This window comes from Phaseolus vulgaris, chromosome 11 (assembly GCF_000499845.2).
Source record: "Phaseolus vulgaris cultivar G19833 chromosome 11, P. vulgaris v2.0, whole genome shotgun sequence".
NCBI classification, from domain to species: Eukaryota; Viridiplantae; Streptophyta; class Magnoliopsida; order Fabales; family Fabaceae; genus Phaseolus; species Phaseolus vulgaris.
The window spans coordinates 2,968,367-2,986,991 of record NC_023749.2 but is presented as its reverse complement, the minus strand read 5'-3'; the positions used below and the strand labels follow the sequence as shown (position 1 = coordinate 2,986,991).

General features: G+C 32.0%; 2 protein-coding genes across 2 annotated transcripts; one reads left to right on the top strand and one right to left on the bottom strand.

Moving 5' to 3' along the window:
- Positions 1-981: 981 nt before the first annotated feature.
- On the top strand, positions 982-4,745 carry LOC137830892 (uncharacterized). The gene is made up of 6 exons (XM_068638330.1): positions 982-1,287; positions 2,181-2,444; positions 2,839-2,973; positions 3,366-3,422; positions 3,891-4,025; positions 4,341-4,745. Exons 2-6 carry the CDS (start codon positions 2,196-2,198, stop codon positions 4,404-4,406), a joined length of 642 nt encoding a protein of 213 aa, XP_068494431.1. The 5' UTR covers positions 982-1,287; positions 2,181-2,195; the 3' UTR covers positions 4,407-4,745.
- Positions 4,746-5,181: 436 nt separating this feature from the next.
- On the bottom strand, positions 5,182-15,277 carry LOC137830746 (uncharacterized). Its single transcript, XM_068638285.1, has 12 exons — positions 14,517-15,277; positions 13,726-13,842; positions 13,416-13,608; positions 13,020-13,186; positions 12,749-12,920; positions 10,109-10,173; positions 8,789-8,870; positions 7,513-7,570; positions 7,235-7,359; positions 6,463-6,546; positions 6,305-6,375; positions 5,182-5,624 (listed from the first exon to the last, which is right to left on the bottom strand). The coding sequence occupies exons 1-12, from the start codon at positions 15,023-15,025 to the stop codon at positions 5,501-5,503; spliced, it is 1,767 nt and encodes a 588-aa protein (XP_068494386.1). The 5' UTR covers positions 15,026-15,277; the 3' UTR covers positions 5,182-5,500.
- Positions 15,278-18,625: the final 3,348 nt, after the last annotated feature.

Here is an 18,625-nt window from a genome sequence, read left to right as displayed (position 1 = left end):
CATTCACTTTTTAACATCTATTTATTCTCTTATTAAACAAACACATTTGTATTGATATTATTTAGAGATAAATTTTAAATTTTATTCACATTGAATAGAAATGGAGTGTTATCTAACCTTATTTATCATTCATTTAATATCAGACTATTTACTCATAATATTTTTAATTTGATTGATTTGTGCACACTAGAAAGTATTAACTTAATCTCTAATTTTTTAATATTTACACTAATTATTACTTCTTAAAAATCACAAATTTTCAAAATTAAATTAACCAACCAAAACCACTAAAAAAAAGACATTTAAACCACCACGTCTACTTTCTTGTATATTGTATTGTATAAATCTTCAACAAAATTTCAATAAAATAAAAGAATGAATATATCTATTAAAGTTTCAATCAAGTAAAAAGGAAAACAAACTTAATAACTAAGTTAAACAAAAATTCAACAAACAACGAATAAAACAAACCTTGAATATGCTCGAATAAACATCAAACTATAATGATATAGTTTGGATACTCATAACTGTTTTAACGGTTCCTAATGCATGATATATTATACATGTGTATATTTTAGGCATTGTCATACAATACTATTGAAAAATAAATATAATTATTATACTATTATACTTTTTTTCTACATCAGCTTGTATAATCCAAAGATATTTTCAAAACCATAATTACTACAAGGCATAATTTTAAGTAATTAGGGGTACAAATCAAGATCATGACTACAAGAACAAATATATTTTTTATCATTTTGTAACAATAACAACTTCAATAAAATATAAAAATTATAATATTCTCCTTACACCACACAATTTTATTTTAGTTCGAAAATTTATTGTGCAAATAAATTCCATTTTAAAAAACAATAATAAATTAAAATACTTTTCGTAATTAAATTTAAAAAGAAAAGAGGGTGTGACTGTGTAAGGAGACGTGGCTGGTTATTAACGAATGACATGTTTTTTGGCCGTGGCGTGTTAGGAATGCTTAAGCAACCACGAGGTTTGCACATGGCAACCTGTGGTTGGCTTTGCTTACAACCAAAACGTGAGGTTCTTGTTCTCTTAATTCCACAACAACCTTCAATATCCACATTATGCTGTTCCTCCCGTTTCTTCTTAGTTTATCTTTTTCACACTCTCACCTCATTAATATTTTCTTAAGTTTTGTTAATATAGGACCCATCAAAAAATAAAAGGTTTTAAGAAACATTAACCAAAGGGGTGGCTGTTCGTTCCAAAAGTTCCTGTTTTTCTGTCTTTCACCAACACCACCAGGTTTGCTCTCTACATGTACTTTACATGTTCAATAAAGCTATTGTTGATTTACAGCATGTATGTGTATGGTTTTGAACATAAGGAGTATGGGTATTTTATCTGTGTTATTCTGTTAGTTACTTTAGTTTGTAGTGAAGTTTTTTTATAATCTTCCTTTGGAATTCTAGTATTGGCTTATGAAAGGAAGAAACAAAACAACTTTCAATATCGAACTAGCATTTTCTGTTCATTTCTCTATTACGATGATCTCTTTGATGTACTCTCTGCATGGAGTTAAGATGGATGTTTGTTAACTAAATTCCTGCTTATAAGCTCGTCTATTTCATCAGAGTAAAAATTGTTGGAGACTAAAGATTAGAGCATTTAATAATATATGAGTGAATGCAAATTTCACCTCATAAGTCGAAGTTGATTTTACGAGGTTGAGTTAAGCTTAAAGTTCACTTCTTAATATGATATCAGAGTTATTTCGAACCTAGTGAGAGTTTGTTGGACATATCATGCCACTATCGGATCGTTATCGAACCACCCATAATATGTTGTCTCATGCACGAGTTGTCACTCTCGGCGTGAAAGCGGTATGTTGGAGATCCTACATCGACGACTAGAGATTAGAGCATTTCATAATAAATGAATGGGTGCAAACCTCACCTCATAAATCGGTTTTATGAGATTGAGTTAGGCTTAAAGTCCATCTTTAGTAATCTACTATTATTCCTGTCTTTTTGTTTCAACTGGTCTTATCAAATTTTGTATATGCTTCATGATGTTTGTGACCTTCTTTTAGCATTTTGTGATTTGTTTGTAAAAACTAAGAAAATGATATGTCTGTTTTTTCTTTTTGTGTGTGTATCTGACAGTGTTTCTCACTTTCTATGTATTTTTGAATAAAGTGAGTACAGGACACGATGAACATTATGTCCACCCACCAGTGTAGTTGGCCCCTTAGAATTCAGGATCATGGTGACAAAGCAAGCATTAATAAGGCTCCATTTTTTAGAGGATTGGACTTCCTTAATGTTGGATACCATGCTCAAAAATACGGTCATAGTCCCAGAAAATGCAGACCCATTTTTTCCAGTTCAGGAAGCAACAAGGATCCTTCTGATTCAGATGACATTGACAAGAACAAACCCCAGAACGGTGAAATGGGAGGAGTATGTTCACTTTTCATCCTGTTTACATGTAATTCATTGGATTCTACAATATTTCACCATGGAACCTTAAGCATTTACTCCTCCTTTGCCTCTATTCTCTTCTTTCCTTTTTGTTCCTCTAAAGTCTCATGAACTGGCCGGATATGAAATTGTATGTTAGAAATACCATTTTTCTATCCTTTAATTTGTCAGCCTTTCTGATTTAGTTCCTATATTTCTTACCTTATGCTCCTTTTTATAGCTTTCTTTATGTAATATAGTTGATGAATTTACCTTCATGTAAAGTTGTTTTTCAATTGTTAAATCCAGACTCAGTCCTAAGAATGATGATTAAGTATCAACTTTCCATTGTTGTGCATACATCTGAGTCTGGCTCTTTTGAAATATGCATCAGGTGAATAGTGAAATTCTTAGAGAGAATCTCGAGAAAATAGTTGGAAGAGATGATTCCACTTTTAGTGGATTTGACCTTGCTACTCTTATTAGGAACAAATATGGGAGGTCTTATGATGTTCAGTTGATAAAGAAGGTAAGTTTTTAAACAGGTGGAATTTTGTGTGAGATTTACTTGTCCTGCATGACAAATTCAACATATATAATAACTTGCTTTTTTCTTCCAAAGTACAATTATTGTGAAATGAAGATAGTTATCCAGCACACGTATGGGCCAATTTCAAAAGTTGCTAGCCTCTTGTTCTTGAATGTTGTTGCATTATCTGTTTCCTTCAAATTATATACTTGTCCTTGTTCTTGAAACTTCATATGCGTGTATGAGGTTTATTCCCTATTTTCACATTTTACTTACGAAGTCCTTGGAGCATTATATCAGCTCCTTGGTGTTTGCTTGATTCTTTGAAACTGGATAAATTGCTGAATTAAGACATGGTTTGATCTTCTACTGTTAAACATAATCCGTGACAGGAATTCATGGGAAGAAATCTCCTTGCGATGAATGTCATGTGGAAGTACATGGAGCAGGTATTAAAAATTATGTGCTACATCTTATCTTTGCATATGATACATGACTTGAGTAGATTCCTTTCAAATGAAATGTACGATTTGTTGGATATTAAGATGAAAGAAAAAGGAAAATACTAGATACAATTTTTTTTCCTATAGTTTTTGTCATAATGAGTTGATGTTGTTATTGACTCTGTTGCATAAATGAATGTCCCCTGCACTTTTCACTTGTCAGCTAATGCCTTCTATAAGTTTAGAAGGGGGCACAGAAGAAAAAGCAAAAGGCAAAAGTTTCTACCATTTCAATTTCATATATAGCATTGGTATAAAGTAGTTTGATTTTGAGTACCTAAACCATGCATTTGGTTGTGCTCTGAAGTACATGGTCATTAAAAGCTTTTTGTACTAGTATGGAATTGCTTGTATGCATTGATGTTATCCACGTAATAATATATTTCAGTATGTGCAATATCCTTTTGCTATTAGAGATCTTTCCCATTGACTGAAGAAGAGTATATTTTGAGGCTTGATGATGTTGCAAACTCCTTAAAATGTTGGGGAGCTGTCTCACATATTCGGAACAGCCTAGAAAAGTCAAAGGAACGACCTCGAATAGGGAAGGTAAAATTGTGCTCTTCTTTCGTACGTTTACCTAGATGTTGTATGGTGAGAGGATGATATGCATCCTTCTTAGAAAAGACAAAAGACACAAATAAGAAAAACAATAAAACAATGACTGCTCAATGCAAACCAGCTCATGTAAATTAGAGGTAGTACCATTTTAACCTTTCTTGGTGATGAACAAATAAGAGCTATGAAGAATGAAAAACTCTGAAAGAAGTGTAAGTTTTGGCAATAATCCTAGGCATGAGTTTTGGCTGGCAAGACCAGAAAAACTGGTCTGTGCACATTCTAATATCTGATTATTTGGTGCAGGCAGTAAGCATTTTTATAGATATGGATGAGTCAGGTGCTCGTGCCAACGAGTGGATCTACAAATAGAATGGAAAGCATTGGTGAGTTGAAATGTTATGCTAGTCACTGCGTGGGAAAAGTTCATAGCCGCAGGAGCACCACTTTTTGGTGAATTTCGTTATTTTGGAATTTTATTATACTTGGATCTTAACATCTCCAGATGCATGTTCTAACGTTTCTGATGGCAACTTGGCATCAGGCCTAGGCAACAATAATTTTGGTTCTTCCCTTCTTTTTTTCAATTGTCCATATTGATGTAAAATTAGTTAATATAAGAAAAGCATTCATATTAGTTAATGTAAGAAAAATATTCATATTAAATTTATAGCAAACTTGTCTCTGATTTAGGGGATATATTGGTATTAATGGCTGTTAATGTTGTGCGTGCCCGTTCCTTGAGAGAATTACTTGAACATGATAGAAATTTGAATCATTTACAAGTGAATATAGCCATTGACAGTGAACTGCTTGTATAGAGAAAACGCTTTTCAACACTACTTTTACCGAAGTAGACTTTTCTTTCAGTGCCAAAATAAAGTTTTCAGCAGCAAAACAGTAAGAGAAGACTACTCTCAGTAGATTCCAATTCAAATTTAAAAAAATTTAAATGAGCATTTTCCACCGTTTTTATAGCATTTACCTTATGCACGAAATATGTCCAAGCAAAAAATGAATTTGTTCTTTGGTCGCATTATTTTGTGAGCATCAACTAAGGTAAGAATTTAGGTGTTTACCGATCTACAATTAAAACACAGATATTAAAACACAGAAGAAAGAAACATCTCATTCTACAAAAACTGAATTATGGCAACAAAAAATTAAACTTATGATCCATTTCAGTAAAAGCTACAATTTACATGCTATCTAATTTATCTTTGTCTGCTTTCTTTACAATACTTATAAGCCGACCTAGCATTAGCATCTACATAAATAACCTCGTTGATACATCAAAAGTCATATAAACCTCTATCACGCGCTGTAAGGAGCCCGACCGGTCATAGTAATTCTTTACAATCAAAGATCAAGAACAGATCAATCAATTCTTTGCTTCAAAGACTACAAAAGTTTCCCTTTTTTCGGGTGGAGGAAAAAGAAAGAAGAAAACCTATAATAAATCTATTTTAAGAGCTGGTATTTTGAATTGGTAGTGAGGGACACTGGTCCACTGATGAGATTAAGAGCTTCCTAAGAGAACGGTACTGCAGACGGACATTCTCCCCAGTTTCAATAATCTTGAGCAAATACCTGCACCAAAGTTCAACACTAAATGAGAATTTTACTTTTCCACTCTTTTCCTGCTCAAATTAATATTGCAAAAAATGTTCAGGAAGTATGATAAGATACGTGATATAAATTAAGCATGAAAAGTGCAAAAAACATTATAAACGGCAAAATCCCACACACCAATAATATTCTACACGTTAAAAAATAGAACATTATAATTGTCTCAAATGTATGCATGAAATACTACAATGCTAATAAAACTAGATGGGATAGCAAGTCAACCAGGTTCGGCTATTTAAAACGACATATCGCAACAGAGTAAAAACTTTCAGAGAATTTGAGAAATAAAGAGTTGATTCACTTGATTGTGACTGTTTGTTTTCATACGGGTGTACAAAAATTTTATAAGTCAATCGAAGAGGATACCTAAGTATATTATCCATAAACAGAGGAATCTGCGACGGTAATTTTGGTAGGTGACGAAGACAGTATGAGATACAATGAAACCAAGCAAAAACCTCAATACCCTTAGACACCCAAATGGGAAAATTCGCCAAGGCATAAAAGAAGCCTGCTAATTATGTAATGTGCAAGGAAGTAAAGCTTTTATATAAATATTTCAACATTAAGGGTAACTTATATCTCAAATTATACGGAGACTACAAGCAAATTTAACAAGTTCATTCTTCTTGATAACTCACCAGCCATTGAGACACTGAGATGTAATCACAGCTTCTTTCCCAACAAATTTTTCTGGTGTTCTTCTGTTACCCTGTAGAAATTGGTTGTTAATGATTTCACTGACCCTTGAATACATTAATTGTTAAAAAATTGAAAATGTAACACTGAAAATGTTTACCTTAATAATGACTTTCTCATTTACCGAGAATGGATATTGCACTCCCCGCTGAAGTCCATCAGCAGCACTAAAATCTCCATTTTCCTGGAACATTTGAGTGTCGATATAAATAACTTTGCTCCCAAAAATACCAGAAACCATATTTAACTATTCTCTCTGACTGCAGGGAATTTAAAAATAATTGCCACTAACAGCAACATAAGATATGAAAACAAGAAATATCAGCACAAAGATTGCACTATCTAGTTGCTGGTATTAAATTTCAAATCAAATCTTAGGTAACCTTAGTGAATAAAAGTTCTACAAAAATTTGAATCTCAAATCTGGAATTTCTGCATAAAAACAGGGCATTTCTAGATATTATTTTATGAATGGAACTAACAAAAAGCTAAATAACATTTTTATAAAGTACATTTCTGGAACCGTCACATTCCAGTCAACCTCAGCCATGCTTCTCCTAGTCATTGTTCAAGTAATATATAAAACATAGCGCCACTTACAAAAGAAGCTGAATAAAACATTCCAAGATCCTTCTAGGTAAATCATACCATACACAGTCAACTTAAGATGTCATGCTATCTCCTAATCACTGTTAATTAACTTTGAATAAAAATGACCGATGTATATTTGTCAGTTGTTTCACATTTAATGTATAGCTTCACATTTTTTCTTCTAAGATATAAGAATGTTTTCTGCCACTATTTTTTCTTTGAACATTTGCTAATAATGTGATTGAAAAGGCAAAAAAATACATGATACTTAAGTTGTATACCCTGTTCACTCTTCTCATTGAATCCATTTGATCACCCATTTCTTTCCGCCGCTTTCGGAGAGCAGCATTACGAAATAACCTCCGTTCATCCTCATGCTTGACAGCAGCAGCTGCAGCTCTAAGAGCTGAAAAGGAAATCAAATTATTTTGTCACAAACTAAATAAATAAAAACATAACAGTTAGCAAAAAGCACAAAAAAGACGTAGCAAAACCAGAAATATGGCGATATATAATCTGTGTATTAATGCATATTGTGTAGATGGATAATGGAAGATACCAAGATTAGGGATCAAAGGACCAGTTTCAATTTCTGTATTGCAGAGAGTACATCTGGACTGCGACAGAAACAATCATTGTAAGTATGATTCTTGGCTCTTCCCATCTAAAAATTTAATGAAAATGAAAATGGAAAGTAATAAAAACGAGACAACACGGGTACAACCAAAATAAGAATACAAAAATGCATGGAGGTACAAATACCAAGAAAACAAGTTTAAATACACAGCAAACAAATATCTGGTAGAATTTGATACTGAATTTAATTGTAAAATTGAAGGCATTAATTAGCTTAAAGTAGTTAATATTTTGTTATAGAAATTAAATGTTAACAATTAGAAGACCAATGTAATATTTAAGCTTTTTAACTTGGGATGTTCTGCTAACTCCCATATTTTCTGTATCTGTATGTAACTGTGACTGTGCCAATAGATCTTGTCAAAGATTCTACATCTTAACAAGTATGCTCCATAATTTCAACAACTGCACAAGGTTTCAGATAATTTCAAATCTAAGTATTAACTAGTGATTCCACTCAGTACACTGAATTCATGACTATTATTCACAATATTGTAAGCAACCCACCCACCAATTCAAATTTTACACCAACTTTCATTCCTAACATCTACAGATTTATTATCCAGACAGCAGCATAGATTTAACCTTTGCACTCTGGTAAGCATACTAGTAAAGCATGTGCAATTGTGTCACTGTGGCAGCATCACATCGTGTTGCAAACACCACCCCCACCCCCTGTTGAACCCTCAAGTGCTTGACAATGTGTGGATGGCCATCATGGATTGTGGGTGGGCTAAGTTTTAATTAGAATGTTTTAAAATTTGGTATTTTTTATCTTTATTTTAAGCAACGTATGTGTGTGTACGAGAAGGGAAGTTACTTCTCATCCTCGCCCTTCATTTTCTTTTAATCTAAAGGTTAAAGATGAGTTATTCATTAGAACCAATAAATTAAAAAATAAAGTGTGGGGATGAAAATTAACTCTTAAACTTACTCTTGGTGTAATTTAATCCCCCCTCTAAATATATAAACACACATATTGTGTAATATAAAACTACTTAGGATCGAATTAGACTATAGCTTTTACGGGGATGGTCGATCATGCTGCTATTGACTGCTATTCATGTAAGTCCTACTAAGTCCATAGATGATTCAAATGCATAAGTGTAGCTTTCATCAGCAATGGGACATATTTCTTAATACAGAGATGTAACCTATATATGTTCTAGAAGACTGTGATAGGAAAGAGTCCTGCTTACTGTTTCAATGACTCTCCTCAGCATAAGACCACCAAAAGAATGTCCACATGAGACAAACATGGCATCTTCAAGGAATGTGCCACTGGTAAACAAAATTGAAAGAGGGAATTAAAATAGATATCAGAGTTAAATTAGATCTTGGTACATCCTTAAACATAACCATAATAAGTGAAAAGGATACAAAATGAGGCAATAACCCAACATACAAATTAAGAAGAAAAGCTTAACATGTGACCAGAGAGTACGAACAAAAACTCACAAATGTTGCATTAGATATTAAAAGATCCATAACTAAATTGCTGTAACAAACAAGTCAAGTGCCTTGAAAACCAACACAACATTCCAACTTCCAACTCTGCAGTTTTCTTTAACCCAATGTTATCTATAGCTTCATTATGCAGCATAGGAAGCTAAATGTTAAAGAAGATTTGCTCTTATCCATATTACATTGTGAAAATTTGATTAATGATATTGATAACATCATGTATGTGACAATTTAACTCTGGCTCCATAGGAAATGTCATAAACAATCATTTCGTACCAGTAGCATAGCCAATAGCAACAGAAAAAGGACTGTAATGAATTAGAAAACCTTGGGCATAGCACTAACTTTCTAAGGGAGAAAGTAAGAATAAGGACAGAACAAAGATAATAGTTTATTTCCATATCCTTAAATTCATTGCATGTCCTATTAAAAAATGCATACGGATCATAATAAACAAAGGAAAATGGTGCACTAAATAATTTTCAGAATGTAAGATTTAAAAATACACAAAAGAACAAAAAAAAGTGTCAACCCAAAGCTTTGGCACACAATGCTCAAACAGGATGGTGTCACTCATGTATTTCTGGAATTACATTACACACAATCCATTGCAAAAATTAGCATAATGTTTTTCTGTATTTCTCAAACAGTGTATTTATTAATTTATAAGTTTTAATAAACTCCTGTGTTATGGCAACTGTTATTTTTAAGAAACTTAAAAAGAACTATGATATGAGACTATTTCACTATGTTTGCAAGAGATAAAAGTGGGAAGAAAGAAAAAGAGAAAGAAAACATGTATAACAATGTTTTTTTCCTTTGTTTGGTTTGCGAGAAAGTGAAAGGAAAATGAGAAAACTAGCTGACTTTGAGACAAAAATTCTAACTCATCTTTCCTTTCACTTTCCCTCCAATGTAAATCTCAAACTTTTCTCTCTATTGCAACAACAGTGGTAATAACAAATCATATAGAAATATAGCATCAATAACATACTTCTCAAACAAACTGCTAAATCAGTTGGAATGTTGAAGTTAATGTGTTAAACTACACTTACGATAAAGGATCTGATAGAACACTTCTTAATGATGGCTCCTTGTTCATACTGTTTTGAGCTGCAACCTGAAAATATAAGCATTATTATAAGTGTCCACAGACATGAAAGAAAATATTTTCTTACAGAAAAATTGTGCTAGATGTTTGACATGAAGAGCCATTATTACTTATATAAGAGCTCTTAAAAATGTCAGGGACACAAGAAAAAGACCATTACGATCTTCTGAATAGCTAGCCTCAACTCAATGGTTAACCAGATCCTCATATGCCAATAAGCTTACGACAAAACTACTACACGTGTAAACATTACTTACAAATAAGTGAAACACAATAGCCATAATCAAAAAAGTTTATTAGGTGCATTAAGTATTATCCAAGCCTTTCTTGGTGAAATAGGAGGTAAAAAACAATATTACAAAAGACAATGAAACAATGTTTTAGATTAATTTGTTGTGAACTGTACTCTTCTGCTTTCTGTTAAGATATTTCATATTAGAAAGAATCTTGTTGGATCTGGTTGAAGACGAACTGTTGTGGTTTATGCAGCTGGAGAGTTACATTTGGCATGGATATGAATGCCAACATTTTGATTAGTACATAGTTTTACATATATTAGAAGTATTTGGGTTGGCTAAAGAAGAATGCAGTATTTTGAAAGGTGCCACTTTACACCTCCATATGTTATGGTTAGAGTCTCATTTTGTTTATCTAATCATTGTTAGATGTAATAGGCTTAGCCCATACTTTTTGTATGTTTCTTATCTATAAGTAAAACTATGTTTCTTATCTATACACAAAGGATTAAAATCTTAAACCTCATTTTTACTCTATTTTTACATGGTATCTAGAGTTAGGGTAAAATCCTTGACTTCCTAGTGAACCCACTATTCACCGGTGATTCTTTCCCATCGTCGCGCCTCCGTCCAGATCGTCTCGCCCAAGCGACCACCACGCCGCAAAGATTGCAGCGATTGGAGCTCCAACACGACCTCATGGGCCTCTCCATGCACGTCACAGCCACCGCTTTCCGTCGCGTGTGGCGACGTGCCTGAACCTTTTTTCGGCGGCAATTACTAGAGTCAAGATCACCTTGTCATCCACGTTTTGGATCTGCCCTTGTCATCCATTAGGAGTTTGTTTGTTTTTTTAGGGTTTTTATATTTCCTATAAGGTTTTTCTCTCTCCTTTTCATATATGGCCTCTTTTGTTGCCACTATGCATGATTCATACATTTATTGCAAGCCAGGCAAAGGACATCACAAGTGTGAACATTGTCACAAGCTAGGTCACAAAATTGACAAGTGTTATGTCTTCCATGGTCCTCCTCCTCAATCTGATGCAGCTATCCAAAGTGCTCCTTCGCAACCGTCTACTTTGGGCCCTACTTCAACTGATACCTCAGGACAGCCTGTTATTTTCAATGAATTTCTCAGATGGTATTAGGATCGTCAAAACTCATTCAAGCTCTCTTAGCCCTTGGATTCTAGACTCAGGTGCCACACATATTATTGGTAACAAATATTTTTTCTCTTCTTTGTCTACTTCGGGTTATTTACCTTTTATTACCATAAAAGGCTTTAGGGTCTCATCACATGGTGTTGGGACTATTCATATTCTTCCTTCTTTATCTATTGATTATGTTATTTATGTCCCTAACTCTACATTTAACTTATTATCCATTAGTCGTTTCATTCGTCCCTTAATTGTGTTGTTTTTTCTACCAAAAATTATGTTTGTTTACAATTATAAGACCAAAGTTCGAGACAAATGATTGGCTCAAGATGTGAATCTTATGGTCTTTATCACCTATGGACATCTACAAATGTTGGCACCATGATGGATTTTCCATCTCTCCTTCATGCTCAGTTGGATCGTCCTAGTCTTGCCAAGATGCAGCAGTTTGTCTTGTGAGTCGTGTCAATTAGGGAAACACAGTTGTAGTTCTTTTCCTAGTAGTGGCTCACAACAAGCTTCATCTCCTTTTACCTTAGTTCACTTTGACAGTTGGGGACCAAGTCATGTTAAGTCCAATTTAGAATTTTAGTATTTTGTTACTTTTATTGATGATTATTCAAGGTGTACTTGGTTGTTTTTATTGAAAAATCGTTTTGAGTTGTTTTCTATATTTCAATCTTTTTACGATGAAATTAAAGATCAATTTAGAGTTTTTGTTTGAACCTTGTGCAATGATGATGCCTATGAGTATTTTTCTCATTCTTTTAAAAATTGTATGGCGTCTCGTGGTATTCTTTATCAAACTTCATGTGCTTATACACCTTAACAAAATGAGGTGGTCGAGCACAAGAATAGACATCTTGTTGAAACAACTCACACAATTTTAATACATGGTGAGGTTCCTCAACGTTTTTGGGGTGATGTTCTTAATGTGTGTTATCTCATTAATCACATGCCACCTTCAGTTATAGACAACAAAATTTCTCATGACGGGGAGTGTTAGATGTAATGGGTTTAGCCCATACTTTTTTGTATGTTTCTTATCTATAAATACATAACCCTATGTGTTCATCATACACAAGGGATTAATTTTGTACCTCCTTTTTACTTTATTTTCACAATCATGATGAGTGTGGAGGACTTCCATGATGCATATTAAAATAAAACAGTAGGAGAGATAACTTACATCAGCATTATCACATCTGCTGCCTATCAATTCTTCAGCAGCAAGCTCATCCATAAATTGGCTTACAGAAATTCGAACATATTTTTGGGGAATAACATGGCCAGCTGCTGCTATTGGGGAACAATCTAATATAGCATTTCCCTGTGGCATGAGTCTATATGCAAGAGAAGTCCTACACAAAACTCAAGAAAGTACCTAAATAAGTTCCTTGGAAATCTTATCAACCATTACAAATACAAAACAATTTAATATATATATATATATTTGGTACCTTCCTCCCCCATTAGGACTCAGAAAATAATCAGGAGAAGCTCTATATGATGTAGCAGGACGTAGACCAGCAGTAGCATGACTAAGCGCCTTGCCTGTTATCAGTAAAAGATCTCCAGGCCCAGAACCACTGTCAGCCAGATACCAGCGACCACTGGGGTCACATATCTAGAGAAGAAAACAGAGATTGTTTATAAAACCTGGAAGATAAATCAACTCAAAAATCACCAAGCTTTAACTTGTCACCAAACAAAATTTGCCCAAAGGTTAGAAAATAAATATTGGAGGATAGCACGAGACAGTGAATTTTATGGGACCTAAAGCCAATTATTTCTTCTTTGGTGAACTAAGACACTTGAACACTCTACTTTTCATCTATACAAAATTTAATAGACACCTGAAGACCAGGAGTGTCAGAAGATATCAACGTCAACAATCCCTTTTCAACTTCACCATTCATGGTAGGCTTACCACCGCCAATGGCACCTCTTCCATTTTGCAAAGAAGAATGTGAGTATGTCGCAACAAGAACTGACGATGACACCTCATTAGCAGGCAAGGGAGCATCATCGAGCAAATGGTTAAAAACACTGCACAAAAACACACACGTTCAAAAAACTAGAAAGAAATGAACAACCAGCCAATACACAATAACAATGCAGTTAAACTAAAAAGGAAGGTCCTCCATCACAATATCCATTCCTTACTCGCTTCTAAGACGTAAATATCTTGCAATGGCACTTAGGGAAGATCGAGATGCCTTTCCCATGCATCTAAAAATATCAGCCATGCAGGGGGGAGAATAATCCCAATCCTCCAAAGCCCTGAAACCATAAAATAAAAGTAACAAAAAAGGATTAAGCCAAGTATCATTTGTCTCAAAACAATAGTTTTCCATCAAAACACTAAAGCTCCAAACCGATCAAGCAATAACTACTAGTACCCTTATCTGAATAAACTTCCCCATGAACAATCACTGAATAAAAAAATAACAATACAAGACAATTGAACACTAAATTCATGAATTGAGATTGAAAATTTATTTAAGCTTGTAAGCACTTCAAAAATAAATTAAGCTTCCCTCATATGTTAAAATCAACTTCCCTAAACTTATAGAAACTTTCACATCAAATCTAACTTATACAAAAAGCTAAAGGATCTATTTAAATAAGGTTCTTCACAAGTACTTTTAGGAGATGAAAAAACTAAATATAACTTCTCAAGTTAAAATTAACTTATGCATAAGTTAAAATCATCTTTAAGAAAAAACTAATGTAAGAGAACTTCTTCAAGTTAACTTACATATAAGTCAATCTTATAAAGAAGTTCTTACATATAGTTTATTCAAGTGCTCACATAATCTTCTCCTACAAGTACTTCTGGAGTCCACCCAAACAGAGTACAAAAGTTAATCTTAGCTTAATTGAGGAACCTCAACTCATTTTTAACTCACTTATTTCCTTCTACTGTAATTGCTAAGGGAGAAATTTATTTATACCTTCCTGCTCTGTACATGTAAACCCCACGGCTACCCTTCCCAACACCAAGTTGGGCCCTACTTCTGAAAAACAACTTTGCACCTTCCAAGCCGCATCGCATCAGAGCAGTGTCCTCGCTCCCTAATTCGATCAACGCGGCATTGTGCCGCAGCAGAGACCCGCACAGCGCCTCCATTGCTCTCAGATACGGCCCCGCCGGTGCCCCATCATAGGGGCCAATGTCCGAGAGGCGGACTCTCACCAGCGGACACGTCGGAACCGCCGTCAAAGCAGGCTCCACCGCCGTAACTGGCACCGGATGCGATGAGAGCGGGGGTTGGCGGAGGGGAGCGACGACGGAGATCGGCGACTGCGATGAGGGCGACCTAATGGAAGTGGCGGCGGGGGTTGCGGTTGCGGCGGCGACGGTGGAGGTTGAGGATTGGGAATTTTTGAGGTATGGCACCAGTGCAGAAGGGTTCTGCTGTTGCTGTTGTTGTTGCTGCTGCTGTTGCATGATCACTACCATCAATCATTCTGAACCGTCTTTGAGAATATGACTGATGAATGACTCGGTTAGGGTTTCTGAGTTTGTTGGGCTCTGTGATCCATTTTGATGGCGCGCCACTCACCCTTTCTTGTTTTGCTTTGTGTTTTTCCCTTTACCTGTGGAAGTTCAAGAACTCCTCTCTTCTACACCAGGGTTTCTTGGCTAACACCAGAGAGGAAGTTCTAACTCACTTCTTCTAAAAACAAATATTAAATTAAATTAAGCAAAATTAACAAGTAGAATTTTAAGATTATGTTAAAAGCCTCTTAGAATTATCATAATCCAATAAGTATTTTTTAAATTAAATATTTTATCGATATGTGTTTACGAGTGTCAAGTATCAAGTTTTTAAATTAAATATTTCATCGATATGTGTTTTATGAATGTCATACGAATGTCAATTTTAAATTAAACATTTTATCAATATATGTGTTCTATGAGTGTCATATGATAGTTAATATTTTAAATTGAACATTTTATTCATATGTGTTTGATGATTGTCATACAAATGTCAATACAAATGTCAATGTTATACTAATATCGTATAAATATTGATATCCTACTAATGTCGCACAATTGTCGACACCCGATACATCTTTAAAAGACGTGTCCAAACCTTGTATTAAACTATAATAGAATCAGCTAAAAAATGAAAAAAAAATAGTTTAAAATTTAAATAACCAACTCAAAAATTATGTTAAAAAAGTGTTTCATAAAGTTAAGTTACGAAGAAAGTTGTAAGAAATATAAATAAGATTTTTTTTATTTTTTATAATCTGTATCGATTAAATTTACTAATATCTATGTAAAATATAGTTTTAAATACTTATCATCTCTCAATAAAAATATTGGTGTAACATTAAATCAATTATAATTGTTCAGTAATAATCCAACAATTGTAAAAATAAACAAAAGTTTGAACAATGAAATCTATTTGTATTACTATTTAAAAAATAAGATACTTTTATTTAAATAAATTATTATAAAAGGCTGAGTAGTTTGTACTTAAAAAAAGAGTTGCATTGTCAAACACAAATTAAACTATTTTATCAATATTTTATTTATATTTTACATGACATTTTTTTGCCAAACACACACTTACTTGTGTTTTTAATAAAATAGTATTTATTTTAAATAGATATTCATTTATATATGTATATATGTAATCAATTTCATTTACTTTTGTTATGTTTTAGAAAAGTGAGATTGGTTTATCTTATTTTATTATAAAAAATAAAATCGGTTGTTTCTAACAATTTTTTAAATTTTTATATTTTCAACTTTAAATTTTAATGTATATAATTTTTTATTTAAGTTTTATTTAATGTAATGTTTTTAATTTAAAAAATAGTGTCATTTTGTTATAAATATAAGGGGGCAAATTACTGTCATTTTTTAAAAAAAATAAAAAATAGTTATCATTTAATAATTTATGTAAATAAGATACCGTTTTCCCTACAAAACTTGTATACCTTGTTTTTTATTTTCAATAATTTTTTTCATTGTGATTCGTAATAAAAAAAATAGTATTTATCATTTTTTAGCATCATCTAAGTGATTAATTGCTGATTAAATGATCATGAAAGAAGTTAAATAGCATTAACATATATATTTATTTACAACTATTTTGTTTAATGACAAGTATTTTAGCTATATAAATAATGTGATTTTGCACCTCTTGCTTAATTTATTTTGGTTTTATCCTTTGAATGATTAAATACAACAGAGGATGATGATGAATATACATAAAGTTTTTTCTCCAAATTCTTTATCTCGTTTTAGAGAAAATAAACACAAACCTATTAAAAGGAATTTAATTGTTTGCATCATATTTTTAAAAAAACAAAACAAAATAATTGTAAGAAATTACATGTCTCATTAGTTATTCATATGATCAGTTAACCAATTTATTATTTAAAAGATATTAAGGGATTTTATGTATATATAACCTTTTTATTCCTTTTAAATTTGTATATTTTAATTTTGTTTATGATTTTTTTTATTAATATTTTTTTCTGTCACCCCTTAATATTATTTAACTAATAACTTAATATTACTTAAGTAGCAAGTTATTGGTTAAATGATCACACCAATTTAAATACAACTAATATATATATATATTTTTTTAAATTGTTAATATTAAAATAAGAAGTTTAACTCAAATTTATAAAATTAGGTTTACATTCACTTATATAATATATAAAATATGAAATGTTCTCATATTTAGTTGATGTGAGATATTCAACGTACTTTCTCATATCAAAATTGACAATTTGTGCGGTGATGAATTCGTTCCCGAGCCTTGTACACACCGTCCGTCACACTATGGGAGCTGGTCATGTCCAAAGTCTGAAGTCGTTATCTTAACCGCAAGGAGGGCAGATTATATATTTATGGATTATCTGATAACGAATTAAATAACGACATCAACAATAATACTTTAATATCATATTAAAAGTAAATTTCAAACTTAAAAGTTAATATTATAAATACTATAATATGAGATTTGCTTACATGTGTTTGAAATAATATAGTTTCACTATGATTAAGGTTTGTGTTATCTATTTCATTTAGGTTTTTGTGCTTCACTATGAAAATGAAAATCAATACATATATAAGACATCTCATTGTTTTGTATCTTTTAGTTCATAATGATATAACGTATGCACCTTTTTCTTTCGTTATGAGCTGTTTTAATTAACATAAAATGGTAATGTGAGGTACCATTTATTTAATGCATGTGCTCTTATACATTTTTTATAACTCATTTAAATCAACTTTATTGGAGTGGGCACATTAATCCAAAATAAGAAGCATACTTTCTTAAAAGATTTCATTGCAAGGAGAAAAATGAAGACAAATTAAATAGACAAACTTTTATTAATGAGTTTTCAAATTTCTTATATTATAAGAATAAATTTAGTGTTTTATTTAATTAGAGATATGAAAACAAATGGAAAATTGATTTGTAATGTTTTGAAGAAAAAGTGAAGTGATTTGATATAATAAAAAGATACTAAATTTAAGTATAAAATTTGTTGATTTAATGAATTAATGTTAGAAAAATATTTTGAATGCAATGTTAAAATTATATCTAGGGGTATTTTTTAAAATATAATTTTTAAGAATATTAGAGAAAGTAAAAAATAAAAAAAATAATAAATAGTACTATTTCAAAAACTCAAATATTATTATATAAGGGTAAATACTATTTTTCTATATAATTTTCACAACAAAAATGTTTTTTTTTTATTACCAATAAATATTAATATTTTAATTATTTATAAAAAATTATAATTTTTTTAATTTGAAAAATATTTTAACATTTTACATTATGTTTATATTTTATTAAGAATTTTTTATTATTAATATTTTTTATTATAAATATTAATATTTTGTTGTGAGAGTAAAGTTGATAATATCAAAATATCATAATTCATACCCTTGATATCTCATTCAAAAATTTCTTACAAATCATTTAAATCAAACACACAAAATCCTTAATCAAACTAACCACATAAACAATATATCGTTTATACCGAATAAAATATTATTTGACAAGATATATTTAGAAAACAT